We start from the raw sequence: 26,625 nt of genomic DNA on the forward strand, positions 1-26,625 counted from the left end.
TTTTGAAGTAGGTCTGAGTGGGACCAAGTTTTCTCCTTCTAGAAGTGTTCCATGGGAGGATGAAGTGGTGATAGGACAGGGGAGTTGCTGTCCTTTGCTGCATCATGCATTTTCATGTTTTTTATCTTGAAGGGTTTTAAGATATTTATGTTCATATATGTTTATGTAAGTTTGTTGCTGCAAAATTTTGAGGTGTTCACATTTTTCCTCCGGTTGCCAGAGTGAGTGGAAAGATTCCTCCCTCCAGTTTAGTTTTGGGGGCTCACAGATAGGATTTCATATGATGATGGAAATAAGTTTGTGTACCTCTTCCTGTCTTCTCAGTGCAGAGCATAAAATGACTGTATTGAGGGAAGCTTGTGTAGTAATGGTAAGCAATGTGTGAGGCATGATTGTGCACAAGAAGAGGATGTTGAACTGTTGGTGGCCCTGGAATGAAGGAGAAAAAGGGCTGACAATGGAACTGATGTGGAGCTGGGAAGTTCCAGCTGTAGATGAGAAAGGCATAAGTGACTAAGGGAAAAAAGATTTGGGGTTTGAGAACTGCTGAAGTGTCTGGTAAAGTTGGAAAGTATCTGGTCCAAGCTCAGGACCTTGACTAAAGTTATGTGCTGAGGAGGTTGGAATGATGGAGTGTTGGTATGTATTGGACCCCACCCCTGAGGCAATTCAGACAATTACTTAGTAGAATTTTACTGAGTGTTGTTTCCCATGGTGCCCACTGACCTCTTCCTCTTTCCCTGGGTGCAGGTTCTGGTAATCCCCCTGAAACCGGCTTGGTGGGAGGGATAACAGTGGTAAACTGGGACATGTATATTTGTTCAGGTGGTACTGATACCTGGATCTATAAGATAATGGACTCCGAAAGGCAAAACAGCCTAACTATTGATCCTTACAGAGTTTGACAAGGAGTGCATTGTATTGCACTATCAATAAGTCATAAAGAATCCTAAATTGAACTCACCAAGCTATTTTGGAGCCCAGCTTACAGGTCCAGCAAGTACCAAAAATAATTGCTTAAAATTGTATAAAACCTCACAGAAAAGGAGTGCTGTCTCAAGAAACACACAGGAAATCATGGACCGAACTGCTGGACTCTTCAGGCACTGCAGCTGAAAGAATGGTTCATGAACTCTTCCCCTGGATCCTGATTTGCATCACACCTCACCTGCAGGGAGGAGGGAGTGGAAAGCACTGCTTAGGAGGATACTAACTAGACTTATGTTCTGGTTATTGGAATAGCAATTGATCATTGTATGAGTTTTAGTGTACTTTCCTCTTCTTTCCTTTCTGCTCTGTCTGCTAGATCAGACCACAAGAGGAAAGGTATCATTACTGTGATCCCGTCTTGAGGCATGGGGTGGTTGTCAGAGTCTGGAAAGATGTGATGTCTCAGGATATTTTGGTGTGCATGTGTGGGGGAAGGGGCAGGTGAGGCCTTGCTCTGGTGAGACAGTGAAGTGCCCCACCTCTCCCCAGAGCCTGTATCCCAGCCTGGCAGAGCTGCCAGTCACTGACACACCAGAGGCAGTGCTCCATTCTCCCCTAACCCAGTTCCTGAGAGGCCAGATGACCACAGTCCCACATGGGGGAAAGAGCCATGAAGGCCAAGGGATATTTAGGGCCAAACATGAGGCCATCACCTTGTCTAGACCCTCCCTGTTCTTGGGGTTTCTGTCTGAACTCAGCTAGAACCCAGGAGCTAGTAGCTGTATGTGTGCTTTTCTAGATTTTTCCTGTCTTTTTCTCCTCATTCCCTCTTGTTGGAATATTTTGAGTAATTTACCATCAAATGGATTCATAGTTTGCTAAGGTGAATGGTCCAAGTTAATGTTTTGAGAAGTGTTTTATATTGATTGGATATTGTAGTAAACCTTTACCAAAGTAGCCTGTTTTTCTAAAGTTTGCCAGCAAGTGTTTTGTGTTGTTTTGACCTCTTGAGAATATCTGGTTGGTATTTCCCCCATGTGTCCAACTCTGAGTGCATTAACCACTGGAAAGCCCTTTCGAAAGTCCCGTTGAGCAAGTAGATAGAGACCTTACACAGAGTCATTTTGTCTGTGGTTTTTGGTACTGTTCAATGCAGCACAAGAAAACTGATCTCTTAGAGAGGTGGGGGACATCAGAAAAAAGGTGTGGGTTTAATCCCTGCAATCAGAGCCGCATGTGCCTTTTAATGAATGTCTGCACTGGCTAAGAGGTCAGAATGGCTGTGGATTAATATGTTCAGTGTTACTTGTACAGTTCAGTGTTGAATCATGCAACAGAGCATTCAGTTAATTGAAAGCTTATGGTTTTCTGTAGATAGGTTGATTGATTATCTTTGGGAGTGCACTGGCATTCATTTTTGTGGAAGAATCATTTCTGCTCCTGAATTCTACTAAACAAAAGGATTAAAAAACCCACATGTGCGACATATGTGATGCATTCTCACGTGAATGAGAAATTCTGGTCTGAGAATAATACACTTCTTGTTAGATCATGTAATTCATTTCTTCTTTATCTGTATCGTTAACAGACCATGAATGAGTTTGAATACCTTAAGCTACTGGGAAAAGGCACTTTTGGAAAGGTCATTTTAGTTAAAGAAAAAGCAACTGGACGGTATTACGCTATGAAAATTCTGAAGAAGGAAGTCATTGTAGCAAAGGTGAGTAGATGGGAAACTTTGGGAAGGTGTTTGCCCTTGATACAGCCTTTGTCAAAGTTATGGGAAGGATTCTCGGAGTAGTTGTAAATAATTGCTCCTTTAGTGTTTGAAATGGACCCCTGATCTGGGGAATCACTTTGCTGATTTCCTTCTGCTTGCGTTTCAGGATGAAGTAGCGCACACGCTGACAGAAAACCGGGTTTTACAGAACTCTCGGCACCCGTTCCTAACAGTAAGCATTTCTGCCTCTGCACAGTGTAACTTGATATCCCCGCCACCAAGGCTTTCCTTATTTTTTGTTTCTTACTTAATGCATCTGAGGTCTGTGTTTACAGAGTGGCTGTGCACTTTTGTAGCCTTCCATTTTAGGGGTGCATAAATGAAAATACTTTTTCAAGTTTTCTGATTCTTGCAGGGCAGGTCCTCAGCACCTCTTGAAGACAGTGTTTCAGGCTGTGGTTTGACATTAGAGCTCACCCATTTAATTGCTATCTTGAGAGGAGTATCTGCTTTCCTTGCCCTTCTAATGTTTGGTCTCCCCTTTGTAGCAGAGGTCAGGATGGCTCTGCTTTTGTGACAAATTCAGGAAGATATACTGGGGAGAAAAACCTTTGATTTTGTCTTTGTTGTTTTTTTTAAGCTCCCAGATACAGCTCACCAGTGGAATCAGAGCACTGGTAATGCCAGCCAAAGGATAGTGGTAGGAACATGTGTAATGGGAAGGAGAAGAGCAAGACTGTGCTTTATCTGCTGCTTTCCTTTTGAATTGTAAAGTCAATCCATAATCTCATTTTAGACCTCCAGTGCCAGCAGTCTCTCTGGGCTGAGTTCAGATATCAAGTTCCATCTCAAGATTTTGTTTGTCATATTTACTACAAGTTGTCTCTGAATTTTTTACAACTGCTTAAAGCCTCTAAGAGACTGTGTAGGATCCTGGTTGTTTCATTTGGCCAGGTACAAGGGCTTAGCTGGAACTCAGACCTTTTAAGCATGACCTCTGGAAGTAAATATTGCTTGTGTTGAGTAAACTCAATGATGTTGACACATCTAAAACCTGGTTCTTCATTTTTCCAGAAAAAACATGACTGGTTGAAAAGTGCCACCCTTTGTAATGAAGACAATAATATCATATGTAGTATTTTCTTTTTAATGCTTTTATAAACCCAAGTATCCAGAACAATGGCTGTCTTGAGACGTTAGCTACAAGACTGGGTCTAGCTTGGGTGCTTGGAAAAGGTTCTAACCCAGAGAGTAGTTGGACCCTGGAATAGGCTCCCCAGGGAAGTGGACACAGCACCAGCTTGACAGAGTTCAAGAAAAATTTGGACAAAACTCTGAGGTCCCTTGTGGGATTCTTGGGGTGGTCCTGTGCAGGGCCAGGAGTTGGGCTTGATGATCCTTTTGGGCCCTTTCCAACATATTCTGTGATGAAAAATCTTAATACTATGGCAAACAAGTTGATGTTACTCTTGCTACTGGAATATGTGTGACAGGACTATGCACAGGCACCTTGTGACTCTCCATCACAGCCTCCATCTGGTCTGCTTTTGTGAATTGCTCACAAATTGGTATTGCCAGTGTTGGCCAATCCCCTGGCAGGCTGTCAGCAGGGAGCAGTTGCAGGCAGCAGGGCAGAGGCCAGGGTGCTGGTGTGTGAAAATATGTGTGTTTCATATGAGAGGTCTTGTAGCCAGTGTGGTGAAACCTTGTGCTCTAGTGTTTGGTTGTGGCCTCTTTTCTGTGAGTTGAACCTGTGGCCAGAGGAGGAAATTTCAGTCACTGTTGGTAAACTTTGAGTCCCTGTTAATGGGCCAGGACTTTGTTTTGCAGCATTTTAGGTGATGATAGCTTCTGCAAGGAATTTGTTTAATGTTTTATTAAATTTATTTAGTGAAATAAGTTGGCAGTGAATCAGTCCTCAGGTGCAACAGGAAAATAAAAGCATTATATAAGATTTAAGGACAAAACGTTCACTAAAATAGAAAATTTCATGTCTGCTTCTGAAAGTCTATTAAAAATGCTTTTTTAACTGTCACTGTGATTTGTCTTCTAAGTTTTGGTTTAAATCTGTTTCAGGCTTTAAAGTATTCCTTTCAGACACATGATCGCTTGTGTTTTGTTATGGAGTATGCTAATGGAGGGGAGGTAAGGGAAATACAACAATGTTTAATACTTCAGGATTTTCCTATTCTGCTACTAATTTTGCTTGACATTATTTAGCTAAGGCCAGTTTTTGAAATTCTAATTAATCCAAGTTGTCTCAATTAAACAGAACTGTTCACAGGTTTAACTAATAAGAAGAAGTAAGGCTCTTAATTTTTTCAACTCCATTTTTAGAACATAGAGATTTTGGGCATAGGTTCATATTCTACATGACAGCAGGATATTGTAATCTGACATTCAGAAGTTCAAGAAGGCAAGGTTGCTTTCTAGTTGCTCTAGCTGTCAGACAAGTTTTAACACTTAAATTAATATTGTGAGTATACTTGGGAGAACTAGAAACTGCTGACTGCTATTAGAGTAAGGAAGGAAAAGTTGGAATATTAACATTTCTCTTAAATCATGCATTAGGCTTTAGTTTTAATATGTAATTATAGTTCAGTCAAAAATAGTTTTATAATTTTCTGAACCTGTAAGACTGTAGTACATGAACTGGTTATCACTGTGTGTCTGTGAATATGAGACATAATTATCTAATAATTTAATTTATGATGCTTTTTAACACATTTGGGAACTCAGCTGGGTGAGGGTGGGAAGGGATTTTCTCTTAGTTAATAGCATCTTCCAAGCAGGATGGCTTGTGAACTGCAAGGCATAATTTAGAAACATTTACAGTTAACAAATTTCTGTTCTTGTAGTTGTTTTTCCATCTGTCAAGAGAGCGTGTCTTCTCTGAAGACCGCGCTCGGTTTTATGGGGCTGAGATTGTTTCAGCGCTGGATTACCTGCATTCAGAGAAGAATGTGGTTTATAGAGATTTGAAGGTACGTAGAAAAATCATTTTCAGGCTTTTGGGGTTTGGCTTTTTGTTTGTTGTTAAAAAAAGCAAATGATCCTGAACTATTAAGAAATCCTTTCCTGACTGAACTTTATCCAAACTGTCGTTGCAGCTGTTGGGCTGGACTTTACAGGATGTCTAAACCCTTTGATAGTCCAAGAAGCTGCATAAGGCATTTATTGTGACTCTGGCAGCATTTCAGAGAACTTGAAGGGTTACTGGGCTACAGGGGTTTCATTTTCACTTGCCTCCTTATGTTCTGAGAGAAACTTTGCTGGTGCTTCTGCACGGTGGAACATAATCCTGGTCTTACCAGAGAGATGGAAGTTCACACTGCATGGATGTTGTGCTTCCTTGCAGTGTGCTCACATCATCTCCATAGTTGCTGCTTGCAGTTAGAAAACTGCCTATGCTTCAAGTTACCCATTTGTTTGAGGAGCACAGAAGGGGAAAAGAAACCCCAACCAAACAAGGTATCTCAGGGCAAAGAGACTTGAGAAATGCTTGTGGAAAATGCAACAATAGCATTTTCTTTCCTTCTGAGAAGAGTTTTCAGAACAGGATGAAGGGATCCTGGTAGTTTACAGAGCATGCTTCATTTTAGAATGTCCCTAAATAATGTTCTCAGACTATGTCAGAGTAATTTTGGGATCTCTGCTGGGATTTTGTCTCCATATCACTGTGATACCCCTCTAAAGCACTTCAGTTGATACACTGAGGAAACTGTCCTAATACTTGTGTGACTTTCTCAAAAATTAGAGGCTCTGGGTGGTATGGGTACCATATGCTGAGTAAATACATATACTGATTCTTATTTAAAGGGTCTCTTTGGAAGTGATTCCTTAATCTTGCATATGATTTCTATTTTATTTATTTTATGCTATTACTTACTGGTACAGATTATTTAATAAAATCAGAGTAAAAGCCGGGATGAAGTTGTGTGAGGGGGATATTTAATATACTTTCTAAAGAACTGGTGTTCTATTGATGATGATACTGTAGAAGCATAAATACAATGTTGATGTTCTGCATTCTTTCTGTATATATGGTTGGTTACCCCAAGACTACAAGTTAGTTACTTTATGTTCCCTAAAGAACTGAGCAAAATGTTACCAGTGTATATTTACATTTTACATGCTCTGGCAGCTGCTGTGGCTCTGACCCCAGTGAGATGAGGTTCAAAACTGAATCTGTAAAATTCATGTCTTGGATTATCCTGCTCAGGATTAGTGTATATTACAGGTAATCATGTATTTTAATTTGGCTTTTCTTCCCAGTTGGAAAATCTTATGCTGGATAAAGATGGACACATAAAAATAACAGACTTCGGACTGTGTAAAGAAGGCATCAAGGATGGAGCAACAATGAAGACTTTCTGTGGCACTCCAGAGTATCTTGCACCAGAGGTATGTTTATGTTGGCTGCTGTGTTAAATTGCCTTCTTTCACGCCTTCCGTGGTAGCAGTAGGAGTACAGAATAATTCCTGTGCCATGATGTGCTCATGCACTAACTGCTGTTATATAATTACACATCCTGAGACTCCTTTATTCATCATGATCTGGAACACATCTTTAGCATAATGATACATGATAATTTTTTGGCGGGGTAGTTTCTTCCACTTGACAGAGTATGTACATTTTACTGGAACACTGCTTGTTTCATGTGTCAAATATATAGTTTTTAAAAAAGCCCTTTTAATCACTTCAAATATTTCATGATAGATTATCTTTTTTGCAGCTTTCTATGTGTTTTCCTATTTGAAAGGTTATCAGTAGGACTTCACTTGAGAAGTAGAAGTATTGTCCCAATTCTTTTACTATTTGAGGACAGTAAAAGGTGACATGCTTTCAGAAACAGGACAGACCAATCTGTTTCTGCATTATTTAGCATGGCATGCATTAAAAGTTCTGACTGTTTTATGACTATAAAAGCACGAGGTATTTTTCAGTGTTGATTTGAGCACTCCAGTTTCAGAGGAAATGAATCCAGGCAGGGGATCTCAGTTCCCAAACAGTTTTGGGTAACTCTTTTTTGTGTGGATTTTTTTTCCTTTTCAAGTGCAGAATGCAAATGCATGTTTGCAGGTTTGTTCCTGGAAGCACTCTGAGTTGTGCAGCAGAGGTGGTGTTAGAGCTGGGGGGGAGTTGGGGTGGATGAGAAGTGAGGTCAGGTTGTAGGGGATGCGTGTACACTCGGTGCTCTGGGCACACTCCGAGCTGTGTGAAAGCAAACTCCTGGACTCTAGGGCACGAAGCCCGAGCCAAGGTGGGGTGCCTTGCATGAGGGCTGCTTCCCTTGGAGTGGGGCTTTGCTTCCCGTGGCATTTACATTTCCATCTTGCTCAGGGCACACACAGAAGTGAGCCTTGGGCTGCAGGCAGGTTATGGATTGTTGCCACAGCTTTCCTCTGAGAGGAGACTTGAGCATTGCAAACCTGCCTTGAATTGAACTGTGCAAAAGTAACAAAGATGGGAAACCAGCGTGGAGGAGGAATATTTCTGCAGTGAGCTGATGTCTTTGCTGATCAGCGCTTTTGTGCTCCCTGCTTTCATAGTGGTGGCAGCATGCTCTTGGGTTTTGTTTGGTTTTGGTTTGTTTTTTTGGTTTTTTTTTTTAACTCCCAGCTGCTTTCAAGGGCCTCCAGTCCTTTGTAATAATGAAGAACATGGGCACCTGTCGAAGTAGCTTGCAGCAAAGAGGCGGAGCCAGTCTCATGATGACTGCCAGCTTTTCCATGGATCACCAGAAGTCTTCAGTGAATCTAAATTGGGGTCCATGCACCACAATTTGAGATTTACTGATGCAGAGAGTAATTAGCAGCATGACGGAGTGTTTATTATTCATAAACATGCCTTTTATTTCAGCTTCCCTCTTAAAATCAATTGCTCAACTTCAGTTTCTCATCAAGGATTTTATGAGGATGTTAAAAATATTTATTGTTTTGGTTTGGTTTTTCCTAACTTGGAATGTAGGGATTCCCTGTGCAGGCGGTTGGGCTGTTCTTTCTGTTCAGTTACTTGCTAATATTTTTTCTTTTTTAATATTTATGATGAGTTGGCTCATCCAAAAACCCTGAAGGACAAATCCTTTTGATTAACTCAGTTCTCTCCCTTACTTGCAAGTCCCATCTGTGAGCTGGAGTGTTAGATTCTGGGGAGGCTTTTGTCATCTGGTTGATAGCATGCAAAAATCTGGAAATTGTGTGCAAATGATCTTCTGTGCATTTAAGGTCATACATCCTTCAAAGCAGGGGTGTCGATGCTCCTGTCTGCATTTGTAACTCGAGTCTGGCACAGCAGTGTGCAGTGTGCCTGTACAGTTGTTGTGTCGTTGTTTTTAGGTTCATACTGGAATCTCATGCATGGATGACAGTGACTGAACCATGTCAGCTTTGATGTGTCAGATACATCAATGGCTGTGATGTGTACAGCTGTTCTGCCTCTCTTTTGAATTCCATCTCACAGCAGTCTAGAGCTGCTCGTTAAGAAATTATGATCCCTTAATTTAAGTGAAATGACCTTGTTACTTTACTACTCCCCAGCTATCCAGTGTCTTGCAATAAATCATGGATGAGTGCAATAGTTTTTTGTTATGGTGCAGTTTTGAGACTCACACCATTGCTCTCTTCTACGCAGTCACTAATACGATGATATGCTCATTGTGCTAAAGAACTTTGAAGAAATAAGCATTCTATATTCTGTTTAAAATTAATGGAGGTGAAGGAAATTGTTGTAGTTAGTAATCTAGTTTATAATACAGAGTATTAATACACTTTTTAAAGTGACATGTGAAGTGTTTACTGCATTTCAGAAGCACCTGTAACATTAACTACGTGCACAACAAAGGCTTCTGTGGTTTTCTTTTTCTTTCAGTCTCTCATATTGCATCTCTTGCAGCAGTTTAAAAAACAAAAATACAAATCGGAGACCGTGTGAGTGTTTTATTTTAGGCAAGCCGAGCGTAGGGGAGTGTGAACAGGAAGCGCTGGTTGAGCGGGGTGACTCAGAGCGGGAACTGCGTTGTCACACAATCTCCCTGAGCCGAGGGCTGCCGTGCCTCGGGAAGGACGGGGCCGGCTCCTGGAATCCCAGAGCTGCATTGTCACACAATCTCCTCCGTGAGCCGAGGGCTGCCGTGCCTCGGGAAGGACGGGGCCGGCTCCTGGAATCCCAGCCGGCGGCAGCTGTGCCGGCCGCGTACATGGAGGGGGCAGCTGCACAGCCAGCTGTCGTTTGGTGTGAATCATACGGCCGGGGATGCTGGAAATAGACCGACGTGGGGTAATCTAATACCTGGCAGCCTTTTGATTTTTACTGCAGGCCCTCTCCCTCGTTCAGATAATTAAGGGGAATAATTAGTGAATAAAGAGAGGCAGAGTGCAAACAGTTGTTATATGAAGTGCCTTGATGGTTCTTTTTTATGTGCAAAACCTTTATATCAAGATTTATAAGACGTAAAGATCTTGCTTTTGTTAAACTTGCACCGACTTGGGCTCTTTTACCTTTTTAATTTTGAATGTTAAGTATTCTGAATTGCAGGAATGTAAAGCTCACACAGACGCTGTCCAGTGAGAAAACAGGATGGTGGTGCAGTTGTGGTTCATGCTCTCAGCAAGAGTAAGCAGCTCAGTGCAGGCCTGTGCAAGGAGTAAAGATGATAACTAAAACCTGAGGACAGGGTTTGGAACATGAGATGTTGGTGTCAGCTACGGACAACTGCATAGGAGACACAGAGTCTAGAGAAGTCCTGGTAACATCCACTGCACTGGCCACAAAACACTCCCCGCTCCCTTCAGCAACCCTCTGTGCAGAAGATCAGAAATGCACTGTGGCAGGGCTTCTCTGGAGCAAGCAGGAGAGGTGGAGAGAGCTGCTGGGGTCCCAAATCCCTGCACCAGCTGCTGCTTTTCTAGGTAGAAGTACCCAGGGGAAGGGAAGAATGAACTGTGCTGGGCTCCTTTTGCTGTGAGACCTGGCAGAAATCCACCCCACTGACTGTTCCTGTGTTTGCAGCCCTCTAAGCAGAGGCAGAAGTGCCTTTGGAGCAGGGCAGAGGGTTGGAGGGGAAACATTTCCAGACAATTTGGCTGCCATTTTACAGCTTGAGAGCCGGTCAAATGTTAGAAGTGTTGTTCTGGCTTTTAGTGTTTTATATAGATTAGTCATTGAGTATTTGTGGGTGGTCTTTTAGGGTGTGCAGAGTCACCCCCTTGGGGTGCAGGTTAATAAGAAAATGGTGGATATGTTTGGCTTTTTGCTTGTGAAGGAGCAGGTTGATGACCTTTTCTCCCTGTACTGGCTCCTTCGTGGGTAGGGGTTTTTCTAAAAACTTGGATCCTGTTTGGAACAGTTTGTGATGAATAAGTGAGAGTGAGCTAGGTCTGTAATGTGAGAACAGTTCTTGGCCTTTGGACTTTCAGAGGTTGTGCTTATCATGACTATAACATGAGGGAGGATGGGAGAAAGAAGACAAGAAAGGTGCTGTAACATACCTGCTGCCTCCTTTTCCCCCCTCTGCTCACTCAGGATAGTGAGCATGGATGCCAGTTCTTTTCACATGGTTCTTCTGCAAATACTCTGCTGGTGTAGATATGGCTGTGTCATCAAAGATGGACTTGCTGGGGTCAGTTTTGCTTCTTGAGTTGTGTGTTCATGCCTGGTGTAGGAGTATCTTCTAAAGCCTTTTCCTTAAAATCTGCAGGTTCTGGAGGATAATGACTACGGCCGTGCAGTGGACTGGTGGGGTTTAGGAGTTGTGATGTATGAAATGATGTGTGGCCGGCTCCCTTTCTACAATCAGGACCATGAAAAGCTCTTTGAACTCATCCTGATGGAGGAGATCAGATTTCCACGCACATTGTCACCTGAAGCAAAATCCCTCTTGTCAGGTTTGCTGAAGAAAGACCCTAAGCAAAGGTGAGGCTGTTGCTTAATAGTTGCACTTTTTAAAGGTATTTGAGACAAAACTGTAATTTAATTTTTAATCCATTCAAATTGATTATCCAACAAGATGCAGCAAATGGATCTGCTCATTTATTTTTAGCTTTTTAAATGAGCTGACAGCATAAATAGTAATGCAAAGGAGCTTTGGTGCTAAACTTCTGAGTATGGTGGCTGCCATTACAGTAAAACTATAGCCTGGGGAAAAGCAAGTTAACCTACCTTTGGCTGTAATGAAACCAGTGGCTGCTGTGATGCTTTACCCCAAATGCTTTTGCCTTCTGTTGCAGTTGAGACTGCTGTCCTTTTCCTGAATTTTTGTCTAGTTATGTGCCAGTGTTTTAGCGTCCTGCTTTGGACAGTAGGTGGTAGTGTTTGTACCATGTTTGTAGTGGAGTTTATACCATGCTCAATTGACTTCTCCTATTTCCTCCTTTTGTTTTTGTTTTTCTTTTATTGCTGTATTTTTTAAAAAATAACCCTTGATTTAAAACCAGAAAAAAAATCACAAAAGAAGCCCCTAATGGCTAACAAACAGAAAATGGAACAAGATCCAAAAAGGATGTTGACCTTCACAGAGATAAACATCAGTTTAAAAACCTGCCATCTTGTCAACCCAGACATTTTTAAAACAAATAATATTGTGACTCTGCCCCTGGTCTCCTGTTCTGAACCTTCCACTGTTAGTAGGCCCCAAATAGGAAACCTTTCATGTGAGGTGCAAGCAGAGAATTCCGGTTTACTTTCTGGTGTTTGTTTAGTCTCTGTGCTTGTGTGTAGCAGGGAAATGAGATTTGCCACTACCTGGATACTTGTAGCAAGGATTTCTGTCTGTAGGCTATCTAGGATCACTGTAGGCTATTTCCTTCACTATTTTTTGATGGAAAATCCTGTTGGGAGGTGTCATAATGCAAATCCACAGTTTTTAATGTTGGAGGATCCATCTTAGTGGTGCTGTGGGGAACATGGCCAGCCCTGTACAAGGTGGCAACAGCTGCAGCCCCTCCTGAACCCAGTGCCTGTGAGAGGACCTCCTGGAGAAGGTTGTGTAATTGATGAGCAGCCCCCAGGCTCTGTGCTCTGCGAGCCTGGCTGCAGCTCCTGCCAACAGCATTCCTGTCCAGTAAAGCACTGGGTTAAATGCAATTGTGACCCTTTCATAGCTTATTCAGGTGGGGCCTTTCAATCACTGGGAACACAAGCAGCATCTGCTGCAATTTGTTCTTAAAGGAGCATCTCTGATGAACCAAAATGCAATTTGTTTACAAACAAAGAATACCCACTCGTTTCTAATTACGAGATTTTCCCAATGCCAATAATTACTCCACATTATGCTCACTTTATACAAATAGCCACTTCTTCACATGTATCTTCTGCAGGCTTGGAAGCAGTGCTGCTCTGATCTGGTGGACAGATGATTTTCATGCTGCTGATAGAAATAACTGTTGACTAGACAAGCCTGCACACATGCCTTATTGTAAATATGCCTAATTACACTGGCGCTTCCCAAGCTTTTTGGACCGTGGACTGTTCTTAAATACTGGTTTCTCCCCAGTCACTGTTCCCATAACTTTTTAACTTAAGCAAATACCCTGCCCTTTGCGACATTTCAGGCAGCATGGAGAACTGATCTGGAAGCACTGGAGGTGGAAGTCCTGCATCCTGCCCTTGTAGTGTTATGTTCTTTTTTCTGGGTGGTCTGGGTGCTGGCGAGGGTGCCTGGCATACTTGGTAGGTGACTCACAGTGTGCTCATGGAGCCATATGGACAAAAAACAGCCAGAGAGCTACTGAAATACATTCACTGAGAAGTTATATAATGTGTGATAGTCTGTGCTTTGGGGAGCCCCTGTGTAATTCAGCAGAAATGCCTTCTGGTGCCCAGTGGTGGACAGAAGTTGGTGTCATTGTAATATTTGTGGCAGAAAGTGTCAGAATTAGCAGCATAACTTTGGATGAACTTCAGAGTGAGATGGAGGAGGCAGCCAAAATCATGAGAAAAGGAAACTGGGAGATGTTCTCACTTCCCATAAAATAATAAAAAAAACCAACCAACCCAACAATTAAGGTTGATATAATGAAGCTTAGTGCCAAGGATACTTTAGGTTAAATATCAGGGAGCTAGGTAATTGTGATCTCTGTCAGTCACTTAAATCTTAAAAATGACCTGTTGCACCTGAGCTGGATATACTGAAGCAGTGTTAGCACACTCTCTTCAGTAATACCAGTTCAGTCTCAAACTCCCAGGCAAATGGAGAAAATGTGAAGAAAAATAAATTGCATTCTGCTTTTAATCACGGCTGTTTTCTAAATTTGGTCATATGAAATCCATTTTGTAAGAGAAAAGGAATTTTGAAGTTTCTTTTGGGATTGATAGAAGTTTATTAATCTTGTAATGTGAGCCCTAATTTTCCTAAGAAGGAAAAAATCTATTCTGTAAATATTTCCTGTTAATGTGACCTGAAATTCCCCTTTGCTGCTTTGTGACATGGATCAAATGAAAGAAGGTAATCAGAGCACTTTTTCATACATGAAACAACAACAATTTTTTTACCTTTTATTGTTCTTCCTGTGGCTGTGGAGACTGCAACCTGTGAAAGTGGGCATGGATCAGAGCACCCTGTGTAAACGGGCTAAGTTTAGATGGGTGGGTGGGTTTATAATCAGTGTCTTGCAAGCTCTGAATCTTGGCAGGTTTTTAACTTGAGAGAACTTCAGGATGGTTTAATCTGAAGTTCCTTGTCATAGGCCAGGGTTGTTCAGCCTCTCTCAGATGGGCTTTGTCACAGGCTGCTTCACCTGCCTCTATGGTGCTGTTGGACCTTGCCATTCAGCAAAAATGAGAAGATGATGATGCAGCATTTCAAAAACACCTATTCAAAAATCTGATGCCTTCAAAGAGTTGCAGTTGTGGCTTTGGAGAGCTGAAGCTGCTCCCTGAGACCTGGTGGTCAGTTCCTGCAGTCACCTGGAGATCTGGTACTTTATTCTTCTCTAGCCATGATGTTTCTTTCCATATCCACACGAAAGTTTGGTCACAGATGTTCAGGAATGTCAGAATTGATCAAGCCCTTACTTGTATAACAGTTTGGTTTTTTCCCTAGTGAAAGGAGGAGATTTGTAGTTAAGCTGTGTGTCTGTGTCCACTCTGCTGCTCTGCTACAGGAAGGTTAGGTGGCTCTTGAGCACCCTTGCTCTCAGGCACAGGGAGGTCTGCAGCCCTCACAGCCACTGCTGGCATTGGAAGAGTTAGAGGTGACACTTGTGGGGACTTGAGGGGCCTGGAGATGGTCCCAGCTAGCTGGTGGCCAGCAGAAGGAGGTAACCTTGAAGAGCTGGTCCTCTTGAAGAGCACACTTGGGTGCCTTGTGGACATGCAGAGTTTTGGAGCCACACATGACAGGTGACTTGTGTTTGCTCTGAAACATGTGTGTCTTGAGTAGGAAAGGGCTTCTGTCTCCAGACAGCTTCAGGGTCCTGTGTATCAGCTGAAGTGCAAAATGCTCATGTCTTCAAGTTTCACCAGGTGCTTTGAGACAGGCTGAGATTTAGCTCTTGTGTATGATAATTTTAGTCTCAATCACTTCTGTCCACAGTGATTTAGACAAACTCAAACAGTTCTCCCACAGAGATCTAAATTGAAGCTGAGAAAAACATAAAAGACAAGTTTACAGGATTTTTTCTCCCAGCTTTCCTGAAATTACTATTTTAGAGACTCCCCAGGCTTCACCAACCTCAAACTTGACTCCTCTTGATTACTGATGTTGTGAAGTGGGAGCTTTTTCAGTGCTTTTTGGATCTACCATGTTTGTGTCACATACATGTGGTTAATGGAGAAGTGGGGAAGTAAAGCTCAGCAAGGAGCTGGGAGTTAGCTGCATTAGGCTTTCCAAAAGTTTTAATCTCTGAGCAGGAAAGCACCCAAAGACTGTGTGTACAGGGCTTTGAGAAGAATGTGGCCTTTTCCTTCCAAATATGGAGTCTTCCAGTCATGCTGTTCTCAAAGCCAAAGACACCTCTCTGTGCTGATAGTGCCAGTCACAGGAAGCTGATGTGCACAGAGCTCCCAAATCCTTCCTGTGGCTCTTAGAAGCCTCTGAAGGTAAGGGCCATAGTAAAATAAGCTACTGGTGTCCATCTTGACTGTATCAGAGAAGGAGAAATAGGAGTCTGTGTGCTTGGAGCTGGTGAACACCAACAGCCTTTGCTGGGCTGTTGTTCTTGAGCTTGGTAGGGATGTTTGTGCCATGGTAGAATCAGGTTTGGGGGCAGGGCTGACTCAGAGAAATCATGTGAAGACAGGGCTGGAAAACTAGGAGTGTGCAGGTTTCTTTTTAAAGAGCTGAGAATGGACCTGGGAACTGAGCACTGTTTACTTCTACAAGTAAGTGGGCAAGTAGAGATACATTATTTTTCATGCGATCCACTAATTGCAATCTTCCTGTGCATTTACAGACTATATTTATATTTTTATATATATATATATATATATGTTAAAAATACAGTAAAGCAATTTTTAAAATTTATTTCTATATGATATATCTGTGGAATGATGGCTGATTGCCCTCAGTTTATGGAGCACAGACATTTGCCATTAAATGGTTAAAGGGACTTAAAAGCAATATGCAGTTTCATAAAAATTTAAAATGTGAAAATCATTTCATTTTAATATTGATGTTGCACTTTATTAATAATTTTCACTTTTGGATTTAACTAAAATAAGAGAGTGTCTTAAGTGTAGATAGAAGTTGAATGAATAACCAGAATTATTTGGCGGTTAGGTTTTGAGGGATGTTTTCTCTTGTTTTTCTTTAAATTGCTTTTTGGCTTCCATACCTCCTGTTCTATTTCTTTATATACTGTAAATTTCTGTAGCTTTTGCTTTTCAAGTCCTATATATACTATTTTTGGTTCTGAGGACTTAAATGTGCAGAATTTAACTTCATTATCCAGGAATCTCTTCAGAGCTCTTATTTCTGCTGCTTTTTACTTTATTTCTTGCATGTCTCTATGAAAGACAAACCTGCTGCTCTTTACATTCTCACTGGTGCTTAACCATGATTTTTGTGCTAGTTGCCAATTTAATTGTGTTGTCCTTGAGACGGACCCTTCGTAATAATTCTGGAAAACAAAACTATTTTTGGATAAATCCATATCCAAAATACGAGGTTTCTGTTGTTTCACCATTCACTTTGACTGGATTTGTGTAATTTTTAAAAGGTAAGTAAAACATCTGGAGTCTTTCTTGGCATTTCCCTGAATATGTGTTTGCCCTTCATGGAACACAGGCTCGCATTAGATAACATATTCTGCAAAGCACTTGTACATGGCTGCAGCCAGCCAGCCTTCCTGTCTGCTTCTGCAGAACACATTCAGGTGCTTCTTAGCTCAGAGTCACTGCCGAGCTCCTGTGCAGTCTGTTGACATCTGTGGATAAAGAGGATTGGCTCCACCCTCTTCATCAGCCATCATCGTTGTGCTGTGGAAGCAACAAGGAGTCTGGCAGAGACTTGGCAAAGCCACTACACCTGGAGGGAACCAGCCGAGAAGTGATTACTCACAGAGTTTGTTTCTGTTCCCAGGCTGCCCTGGAGTTTGTCTCTGTTCCAGGCTGCTCTGCAGCTGTAGAAAGTGCTGCCAGGCAGATGGGAGAGCCCTCATCCAGCTTGGTTTGGCCCTGGGGCTCTGGGATGGACTTGGGTTGGTCTTAGAGCTCACTTGGGGAGTAGAGAGTCACCCAGGTACTGCAAGGCTGGGGAGCTGTTCCACTGCACATTTCCTAAAGGATGATAAGGAGCAAACCCCTTAGGTCACTGTGGCACTGTAATGGAAGGGGGCAAGGAAGCAAGCACAGCCCCTGGACTGTCAGGCCCCTGTGCTGCTGGGTGTCTGTGGTACAGCTGTGGCCTCTGCCAGTTTGCCTTCTCTGAGATGGTGCTCAGGCATGGCCGAGGGCTTGAATGCATCAGGATCCATTCCCAGTGAGCACTGAGAACTAAGTGTCACAGTATTTGACATTTCCATGCTGAGCTGTCATCTAGTGCTGTCCCAACAGCATTGTGCTTTCATGCTGCATTCCAGAGCATGCAATGTCAAGCTGTGAAAAGGCCACTTCAGTGGGTTTTAGCACAGCCTTCATATTTTCTCTGATATTTTAAACCAAACTCCTCCCCTCTATCCCCAGATAATCATGAACTGGGGCATGGGGTTACCACAGGTGGCCCAGAGGACATTCAGGGCCAGCCAGATGTTGTGCACAAGGGATGAGGCATGGCCAGGTCTTGGCTTCAGGCCCAGAGAACAGGCCTTGTCCCTGATGCCTGTAACAGTATAACTCCAGCCTGGGTCTTGGAGAGTCAGTGCTTCAAGCTCTTGAGATGGGGTCAGTATCTCAGCTTGCCAGTGGCACCAGGCATGGGAGAACAGGCAGACCCTAGAGATCAGCCTGGGTGAACGTGGTAACACCTGAGCATTGTTTTAACCTTGTTACCTGAGTCTCCTGCTGGTTACCCAGTATCTGCTTTATTTCTCCATGCCTCCTTTGCTTGCAGATGTGGTTCGGTCTTTTAGAGAACATTTTAACCTCCACAGCAAAATTTAAGCATCAGTTAGCTCAATACTGCAGCAAAACTGATTGCATCTATAAGCTGTGTGGACAGTTTTATTTTGGAATAAAAGTGCTTTATCTTGATATACCTCAAGTCAATAAAACACCCTTTGTATTTTCCTGAAGCCAAGGAAGAGGAAAGATTTGCATATGTTGTGATATTATCACTGCAGTTGTCAACTGTTTTCTTTAATGGAAATTTAAATCAGGTTGCATAAATCAGTTTGCCTTAAAAAGCCTTGTCTCTCTTTCACTTCAAATTGAGTTTTACTGCTGGCATCACTGTGCTCTAGAAGACTGTAAGGGGTAGTTGCATGTTAATGTCGAGAGAAGGATCTGTGGCTCAGACTTTTTACTTTACAGGATCTGCTGTGGTCCCCAGGACAGCATCATTCCTGAAGGGCAGGTTTTTTGAACTGTGGTTATTGTTTTTTCTTTGTCTAAGAGAGACATTTTTTCTAATTCTGTTTGTTAGCCTGTTTTTAAATCTTTTAATGGAACTGTGTTGAAGCCTAAAATAGGCCTTGCAAAAATACCAAACACACAGCAAATGCTAGAACTGCTCCCAAATGCATTATATAAACTCAAAATTTCTTCAGTACACTGCAATAAAAATTGTATTAGAAAAAATAACTGTACTCAAACATTTAATTACTTATTTTGCATCCTACAGGTTAGGTGGCGGTCCTGATGATGCCAAGGAGATTATGCAGCACAAATTCTTTGCTGGCATTGTTTGGCAAGATGTATATGAGAAAAAGGTATTTATACAACTGTTCTCCCAAGGTGAATTGTATCTGTGGATGTATCAAATGTTTCAAATTTTGTTGCTCCCTAAAGGTACACAGAAACCCTCCACAGATAAGGTTTGTAGTTGTTTTTAGCAACAATTTAAAATACTGTAATCAGATTACTTCTGGATTTTTATTTTGCAATGATAGGAGTATCTTTTAATGAGATACATGGTTTTATGGCTGAATAAATAGGATGTAATCAAAATAGCTTCCAAATTTAGAGAGTATACAAGCATTTAAAATGGCTTTTCCTATGAACTCTTGCTGCCATTTCTTGCTGTTGACTGAGGCATCCCTTGTAAATCCAGAGCTGCTGCTGGTTCCTGAGCATCTGAAGCCAAACTTCCTAGAGGGAGTAGTAGAAGATGGGCTGGGCTCTTCTTTTCCATTTCATTTTTCCTGCCTTTTCAATCTAATGTTGTCAGCATTCAAGACAAGTCCAAAAACTGGACTTACATCAATCCAAGCCTAATACTATTTTTTGTGTGTGACAAAGGACTGATACTGAGTGTCTGCATTTCATGGTATTTCTCATGGGTTTTCTTTGAGACCCACTGGCTTTGTTGGCTTTTCAGTGAGAGCCACTGAAGTCAAAGGGCCCAGCCCTTCCTGTAAGAATGTGTTTCATCAGTTGTCTGTGCCTCACTGCCCCTTCCTTCTCAGATAACTATTTCACACCTCCAAGATGCCCTGCTTTGTGCTCTAAGGGTGGTGTGCTGTTGTCCTCTCACGTTCCTCTCAACAGCCACATTCTCATAACACTCGTGAAATGCAGCCAAATGTGGGTCTGCTGATTCAAGGCTCCCATCTACTGGTGCCACATGATCTCACTCAATCCCAGCCCTTCCTGATTTCCCTCCTTCCCCCAGCAGTCCCTCGTGGTATCAGATCTCATCTGATCTCTAAATACAGTTTGGTTGTCCCTCCAGTTGGTGGGAGCAGGTAAGAAACTTGGCAGAAACTGAGTTCCCATATTGTAGTGGGAGCATTGTCCAGTGCCTGTATACAGCTACAGAGAGTGCTCTGTTTCCTTCTTTTCTTTCATTTCCTCACAGGTCTGTGTGGCTAAAAGAACTGAAAAAATCATAAAAAAGTTTTTGTGCCTTGAAAGTGTGGATAAGACGTTATGACCTCAGCCCTTTCAGAGCATCCCTTGAGGGAGAGCTGCATGCAGTCATGAGGGCAGGAGAGAGTTCCTTGGAGTTTATTCAGTATAACATAAAAAGTAGATCTGAATTCCAATTCTAAACAGGAAATTGTCCCCATTTTCACCCAGCTGACAAGCTGAATGCTTGAGGGTTTGCTGGTTTTATGCGGTTTAAGGTAAAAAGCTGACAGTGGGGCTCGAATATTTTGAGTAAAGTTATTTGTCGTTTGGTAGTAGTCCCAGTTCCCTGAGCAGAAGAGGTATCATACAAACTGGAGGCAATGTTTTATTTATCTATAGGACTCAGAAAGCCTTCCTAAATTGTTCCATAGTGGTAAGGATTCAGATTATTCTGAAACCTATCGGGAAATTCCAAATACTTGCATCTTTCAGAGAAAACTGTGTGCTAATTGAGACTATTCCTGACCTTGGCCTATCCGAGAGTCTAAATCCTGGCTCTGCTCGTGTCCCATTTGTGTTTGCACCTGAGGTAGGCACACTGTGCACATGGAGAGCCTGTGAGTAGTTGCTGCCTGCATTCTGGTGGTCCAAAGAGGGCCTTGCAGCATTTACCTGAAGTGCAGTCCCATGGATTAAAGCTGCATTTTGTCAGCTGCTGAGAGCTGTTTGTGTGCTAAGCCTGGTTCCCCACCGTCTCCAGTAATGCTGGGTATGTGTATGAATATGGGCTTGGGTAATCCAGAACATTTGCTTTGTAATTAAGCTTTTTGGAAACATAGCTTTGCTTTAAATTATAAGGAGCTTTGAATAACTGGGGTTGTCCCTCAGATTTAAAAGTTTATTAGGCTCACTTGGAAGAGTGCTGTCTGTCTCTGGTGCAGAGAAAGGTTCAGTTTAGTTTGCAGTATTTTGCCCACTGACAAGCAAAACGTAATCAAAGAGATTTTAATCACATGGGGATTTTTTTCAGGTCCTTTTTCTCTCTTAAACCAGCATCAGCCTGTGGGTACCAATGCTGTCTGCAGCCGTGGGAGGCTACAGGTGGCACCTCCCTGCCAGTTGAACTGCAGAACTATTGCAGTGACAGCTTCCCAGTAAAGTGACAAATTTGCTTGTTAAAGCCAGCATTGGAGCTTTCTGCGGCTTCCCCTCTGTTTCCAGCTTAGCGCTCAGAATTTGACAGCTAGGGGGAAAAGATGTCTTGTGGGTGCATCATAATCTGTCTCAAATTGCTTTTAACAGATACTAAAATAAAAAGGAAGATGATACAGGCAGCGCTAGCCCATTCCACATGTGTGCTGGCTTGGGATTGCTGCTCCGAGTCGCTCCAGTGTGCTCAGTTCAGGTGGCTGCTGCAGTGCCCAAGTCCTAAATCACTCCGAGCTGTGCACAGCAAGCAGAGCAACTGGGGGCACTGTCAGTGCCAAAACCACCATTAGCTTAAAAGGACAGATAGAGCTTCACACACACACATGCGCAGCCTGTCAAACCCAGGGTTGCTTTGGGAAGTAGGCAGAAGCTGCTGCAAGGGGAGAGAGAGAATAGAGTTACATGAGGAAGAATCTTCCTGCTCCACAGGGCTTTTATATGTAATATGTTGGTGTGATTTGATTGAGAAGTGTTATTAACATTATAATGTAAAACATTCCCTCTTCGGTAGCTTCAGGGACTGCAAGGCTCAGAGTAACTCCTGACTTTGGGATATCCTATTTCCATTTTCTTTTCCTTTTTAAATTCAGGACATAAAGACTGCTTCTAAGGATCTAATTTTTTTTTGTAAGGGTAATGTACCCAGCTCCTTTAAGCCATTCTTGGGCACAGAGAATTGTGAGTAATTGGGAAAAAAAGATGCTGAATATATACTATGATTGTGCTCTCTTATAATAAACAGAGCTTTTATGCTACAATTTTAAATAGTAAATGCTTCTTTGTATGTGGGACCACTGCCATATGTATGCATTGCATTTCTTACTGTCTTTACATTGAAAATGAATGCATTTGATTGGATTGCTGTTTGTAATACAGGACACTGTTAGGTGCTCTCAAAACAGATCAGAAAGACCATCCTGGTGATAGGGAGCCTAAAAGTTGACAAACAAATGATCTTCATGTCCAAGCAGGAGGCAAAGTCAGGGGTGGGGAAGAGGTGTTTTGTGTATTCAAGATTTGCTGATGTTTTCCAGGTAGTGATTTCTATTGGTGGTGTTGTTGTTTGTACAAATGCAAAGTGCATGTCTTGGGGTCACTGCATAATTCCAGCTGGAGCAATTTACCATCCACCTTGCTAAACCTCTCCCTGCAGTTTTGGATTGGAGGCTTGACACTTCCTCAGTCACGCTCCTGAATTGCTGCCCGGTGTGGCTGCGTGCTATTAAAAGATGGCCACGCGTAACCCCGGTGGTGGGCGAGCAGGATCTCTGTCCTCGTGCTCGGGAGGGCTCAGAGCCCTGTTCACATCCTGGTTCTGCCCCCATGCAGGGGAAGGTGGGCAAGGTCTGAATCCTTCTCCAGTGCCCTCCAGAGTTGTCCACGTTCCAAGTGTGTGCATCTGTATGCAGCCAGCTCCCCATCCTGCTTCCCAGGCGCGCTCCTCCTCCAGCCCCAGCCAGGCAGCTCCGCTCCATCTGGAGCTGCTCTTGCCAGAGCTTGCCTAGGTACACATGGATGATTTCCAGCCTGTCTGCCTGAGTTTCAGGAATAAACCCCAACAAGTGCAGCTCCTGGTGTAGCAAGAGGAGGATGTTCACTGCTGACTGGGCTCAGGTTTTTGTAAGCACTCCAGGTTTTCAAAGTTCAGAGTTGACATCAAAGTGCTTTTGGGGACTGTGGTATTTTCAGGGTCCCCCGTGGCAGGAAGGAATGATGAATCTGACTCCATGTTCTTAGAAGGTGAATTTATTATTTTATGATTATATTATATTAATGAATACTATACTAAAACTATACTAAAGAATAGAGAAAGGATACTTACAGAAGGCTTAACAAAATACTAATGAAAAACCCCTTACTTTCTCCAGAGTCCCAACACAGCTGGACTGTGACTGGTCTTTAAGTCAAAGCAATTCACATGTTGGATAAACAATCTCAAACCACATTCCATAGCAGCAAAACACAGGAGAAGCAAATGAGATAATACTGTTTTCCTTTTTCTCTGAGGCTTCTCAGCTTCCCAGGAGAAGAAATCCTGGTGAAGGGATTTTTCCAGAAAATATGACAATAACGGGGGACCAGGAATAGTAAAGCTTAGTGTTGCTGCTGCCTTGGCCTAGATTCTGCTGAGTTGGTCAGACCTCAAGTGTGTGCATGGGCACAGTAGCATTGTAGGTGAAACTTCTTGGTGAATGTTACAGCCCTTGTGGTGATACACAGGGCTAGCTGATAAGTTTCATATCATTAAGCATCTTTCTTACTCCTTAAGCATCTTCATCCTCCTTAAGCATAAATCTGACTAGATGAGGTTGACAATTTCCATATAATGATGTGGGGAGCTAGTATGTGTTTTTATTTTTAAGCATTGGTCAGCATGTTATTACTTGAAGAAATGTTAGGATTCAAAGTTTTATTTGTGCAGTTAAATCCTAGGGAAAGAAATGCCTTAAATGCCCCATAAATAGTAAGTGCACACCTAAGTAAGTATTTTTACTGTATATGCTTCCTTTGAGAACTGGTGTTTATTTTAGATTTTTAGGAATGTAGAAGAAGGCACTGTAGCTTATAACTGTAAAATTCTGCTTGTTTCAAACAGCACTGCAAAAACCTGTAAATGGACACCTTTTTTTCTTTCCTTAGCTTGTACCTCCATTCAAGCCACAAGTTACATCTGAAACAGATACAAGATACTTTGATGAAGAATTTACAGCACAGATGATAACAATCACTCCTCCTGACCAAGGTAAAGTTTTTCCAAATGTTTCCTGCTGTGTTGTTCACACCACCAGGAATAATTTGCTATGATGGGTCTCTTCAGCTCATATGAAAAAGTATCAGTTTAAACTTGAGGGTTTTCCATGTGTATTTAACCAAGAAGTTGGTAAAATTAAAACCTGCTTAATAAGAGTGAAATTATTTGTACTGTGGTCTTTTCCAAATCTGTACACTCCCACTGGAAATCAGTGATAATTATGTTTAGCTCATGTCCATATCCACATGCACTGTGTATATGCAAGCAGTCAGTTGAGCATGGGCTAATGTCCCATCAAAATATTGTATTTTTGTGATAAATGAACATGGTTGGTACTCTCAAATGGCAATTCCCAGAAATTCAGAACAGTGAGTATGGATTTAAGCAGTGCAGCTCCCAGCAATTTTAAATGGACATTTCTGAAGTAACTTTACTATGCATTATCTTATTGTTGATTTGCTGAAAACAAAACTGTGTAGCAAATGTTACCTAGTGTTTCTTATTCCTCTTTCAGATGACAGCATGGATTGTGTAGATAACGAGAGAAGACCTCATTTTCCTCAGTTCTCCTACTCAGCCAGTGGAACCGCTTAATGTTTTGCCATTCAGAAACAAAACAGACTGCATTTTGGGGACCTTACTTCAATGGACACTAGAGAACTTTCTATATTATCAAGTTACAAACTGTGTTTGTATTACGACTTAGATGAATTTGTAGGAAGCCTCACAGATTCTGTATTTAAAACAATTCTTTGATGCGTTTTTGAGAAGGAGAACAAATCCATTCTTTAAGTATTATGTCAAGGCTTTTATGCTGAATCACCATAGGTTTTTAAGAATATACACCAAAACTGTTTACTTTAGAAATAATTAAGGTATTCAACATATCAGCAACTCTGACCAGAAAATCCCCTTATTTTATTTATTTCATACAGTTCATTATCTAAATACAGAATCTGCACTCTGATCAATTAGATTTATATAGGAAGATATAAGACTTTAGTAGCTAGTGCAATAATATAAGCAACAAAGTGAACAAACTCTGGAGGGTTAAGGTTCAAACTCATTTTGGACAGCAGTGAAGTGTCATCCAACTCCAGAAAACCAACTATAGGAACAGCATTAATGGCCTCAGTGAGGTAAATCAAAAAGCAAAAGTTATTTTTGTTATAACATCTGCTACAAGACATTACATATCAAACTGAATCCGGTGGGATTGCCACGCCGTACAGATGAGTATTTCATTCTAGACAGTGCATTTAATTATTCCGTTTGCATAGAATCTAGGAATACTTCATAGGATTGGCTTCTCAGAACCTAGAAAACGCTTGATTTACCAATCTAATATGAAAGGCAACAACACAAAATCACCCACTTCCACCACTGTACAGAAATACCACACAGGTCTAAGTGAGAAATCATCCTCATGAGCGAGTCAGCCAGACACGAGTACATTTGGCACTGAAGTAATGACTTGTTGCCGCTTTTTTTTTTTACGAAAAGATATATGAATATATATAAACACTTAATGAATTTTTGCATCATGCCAGATCATTTCTTCTTTCTTGAGTGTGCATTAAAGGTATCAACCAACAGTTCATGGTGCCTTCTCACTCTTGAAGATTCAGTTTAACAGTGTTTCCCATGTATAAAAAAAACTAGGTTGAAACTTCATATGTGTTTGAATAATAATGGTGTTCAAAAAGTGAACTCTTTTTTTGTTTTTCATTTTTAATCTTAGTGGGAAATTCCCCACACCCTATTTTTGTTGTATCATGTTTCTTTGTAATTTTCATAAAAGCAGTCTTATTCTGTCTCTGCTGCAAATAAAGTTATTCCATTGTAGGTTGCGTTCTTTAAATTGTGCTTTTTTTTGGTTTTTTTCCTTCACTGTATAAAAAATGATGACATGTATTCCAGTTTAGTAGCATTTAATATTTTTATTTGAAAGGAATTATATTATGAAAACCCTCTCTCGCCCTCTCCATCAGACACTGCTGTGCTTGCACAGGGAGCCCATCATCTTGGCTTTTTTTAACAACATTCAGCTCTAGTTCTACTCATGATATGAAAGTTTCCCTCCAAATACTTAAATAAAATTGCTTTAAGAGTTAGGTCCTTATTTCTTGTGATAGGAGCCTTCTGAATTTGTAGAGATGCAACAACTGCTCTAGTTTCTCAAGTGTGATGTGCATATCACTGAGGGATTCAGGTTGTTCTGTTCCTCCTCAGTTGTTTCATCTCTGTGCTGATCAGTATGCAAAGATAATTTTGGAAAACGCTTGTTCAGAGAAAAGCAACCTGTGCCAGGAATAAATTGTCTTGAGGTGAATGAGGACTGGCCTTGTTTTGCTGCCCTCCTGGTGCCAGCAAAAGGCCCTGATCTGCAGAGGTATTTCTGTTCCACCACCCGGGCCAGTCTGTGCTGCACAATCTCTAACACTCTCCAGGCACTAATGTTAATCACAGCTGGGAGGTGGTTACAGAAGGCTGGAATGTCCTTTTTCAAACAAGAATACAAAGAACAAGATATGAACATCCAAGAACAACTGCAGTGTGCTTCAGAATAAGCAACAGGAATTGCAACTGTGGTAAACCATTAAACATCCAGCACGTTTTTTGGTTCAA

The 26,625-nt window shown here is 41.8% G+C and overlaps 1 protein-coding gene across 4 annotated transcripts in view; it reads left to right on the top strand.

Annotated features, from left to right (window-relative positions):
* The window catches only part of AKT1 (AKT serine/threonine kinase 1), a 78,876-nt gene extending 53,034 nt beyond the window's left edge, over positions 1-25,842 (top strand). For all 4 annotated transcript variants that reach the window (XM_084208547.1, XM_084208546.1, XM_084208545.1 and 1 more), the window contains 9 exons: positions 2,519-2,650; positions 2,817-2,882; positions 4,727-4,795; positions 5,509-5,634; positions 6,926-7,054; positions 11,350-11,564; positions 18,868-18,955; positions 23,886-23,988; positions 24,512-25,842. In XM_084208547.1, the coding sequence (XP_084064673.1) occupies positions 2,519-2,650; positions 2,817-2,882; positions 4,727-4,795; positions 5,509-5,634; positions 6,926-7,054; positions 11,350-11,564; positions 18,868-18,955; positions 23,886-23,988; positions 24,512-24,591 (1,008 nt within the window). In that variant the 3' untranslated portion in view covers positions 24,592-25,842. The remainder of the gene's footprint in view (positions 1-2,518; positions 2,651-2,816; positions 2,883-4,726; positions 4,796-5,508; positions 5,635-6,925; positions 7,055-11,349; positions 11,565-18,867; positions 18,956-23,885; positions 23,989-24,511) is intronic.
* The last annotated feature ends 783 nt before the right edge of the window (positions 25,843-26,625 follow it).

This window comes from Fringilla coelebs, assembly GCF_963513975.1.
Source record: "Fringilla coelebs genome assembly, chromosome: 6".
NCBI classification, from domain to species: Eukaryota; Metazoa; Chordata; class Aves; order Passeriformes; family Fringillidae; genus Fringilla; species Fringilla coelebs.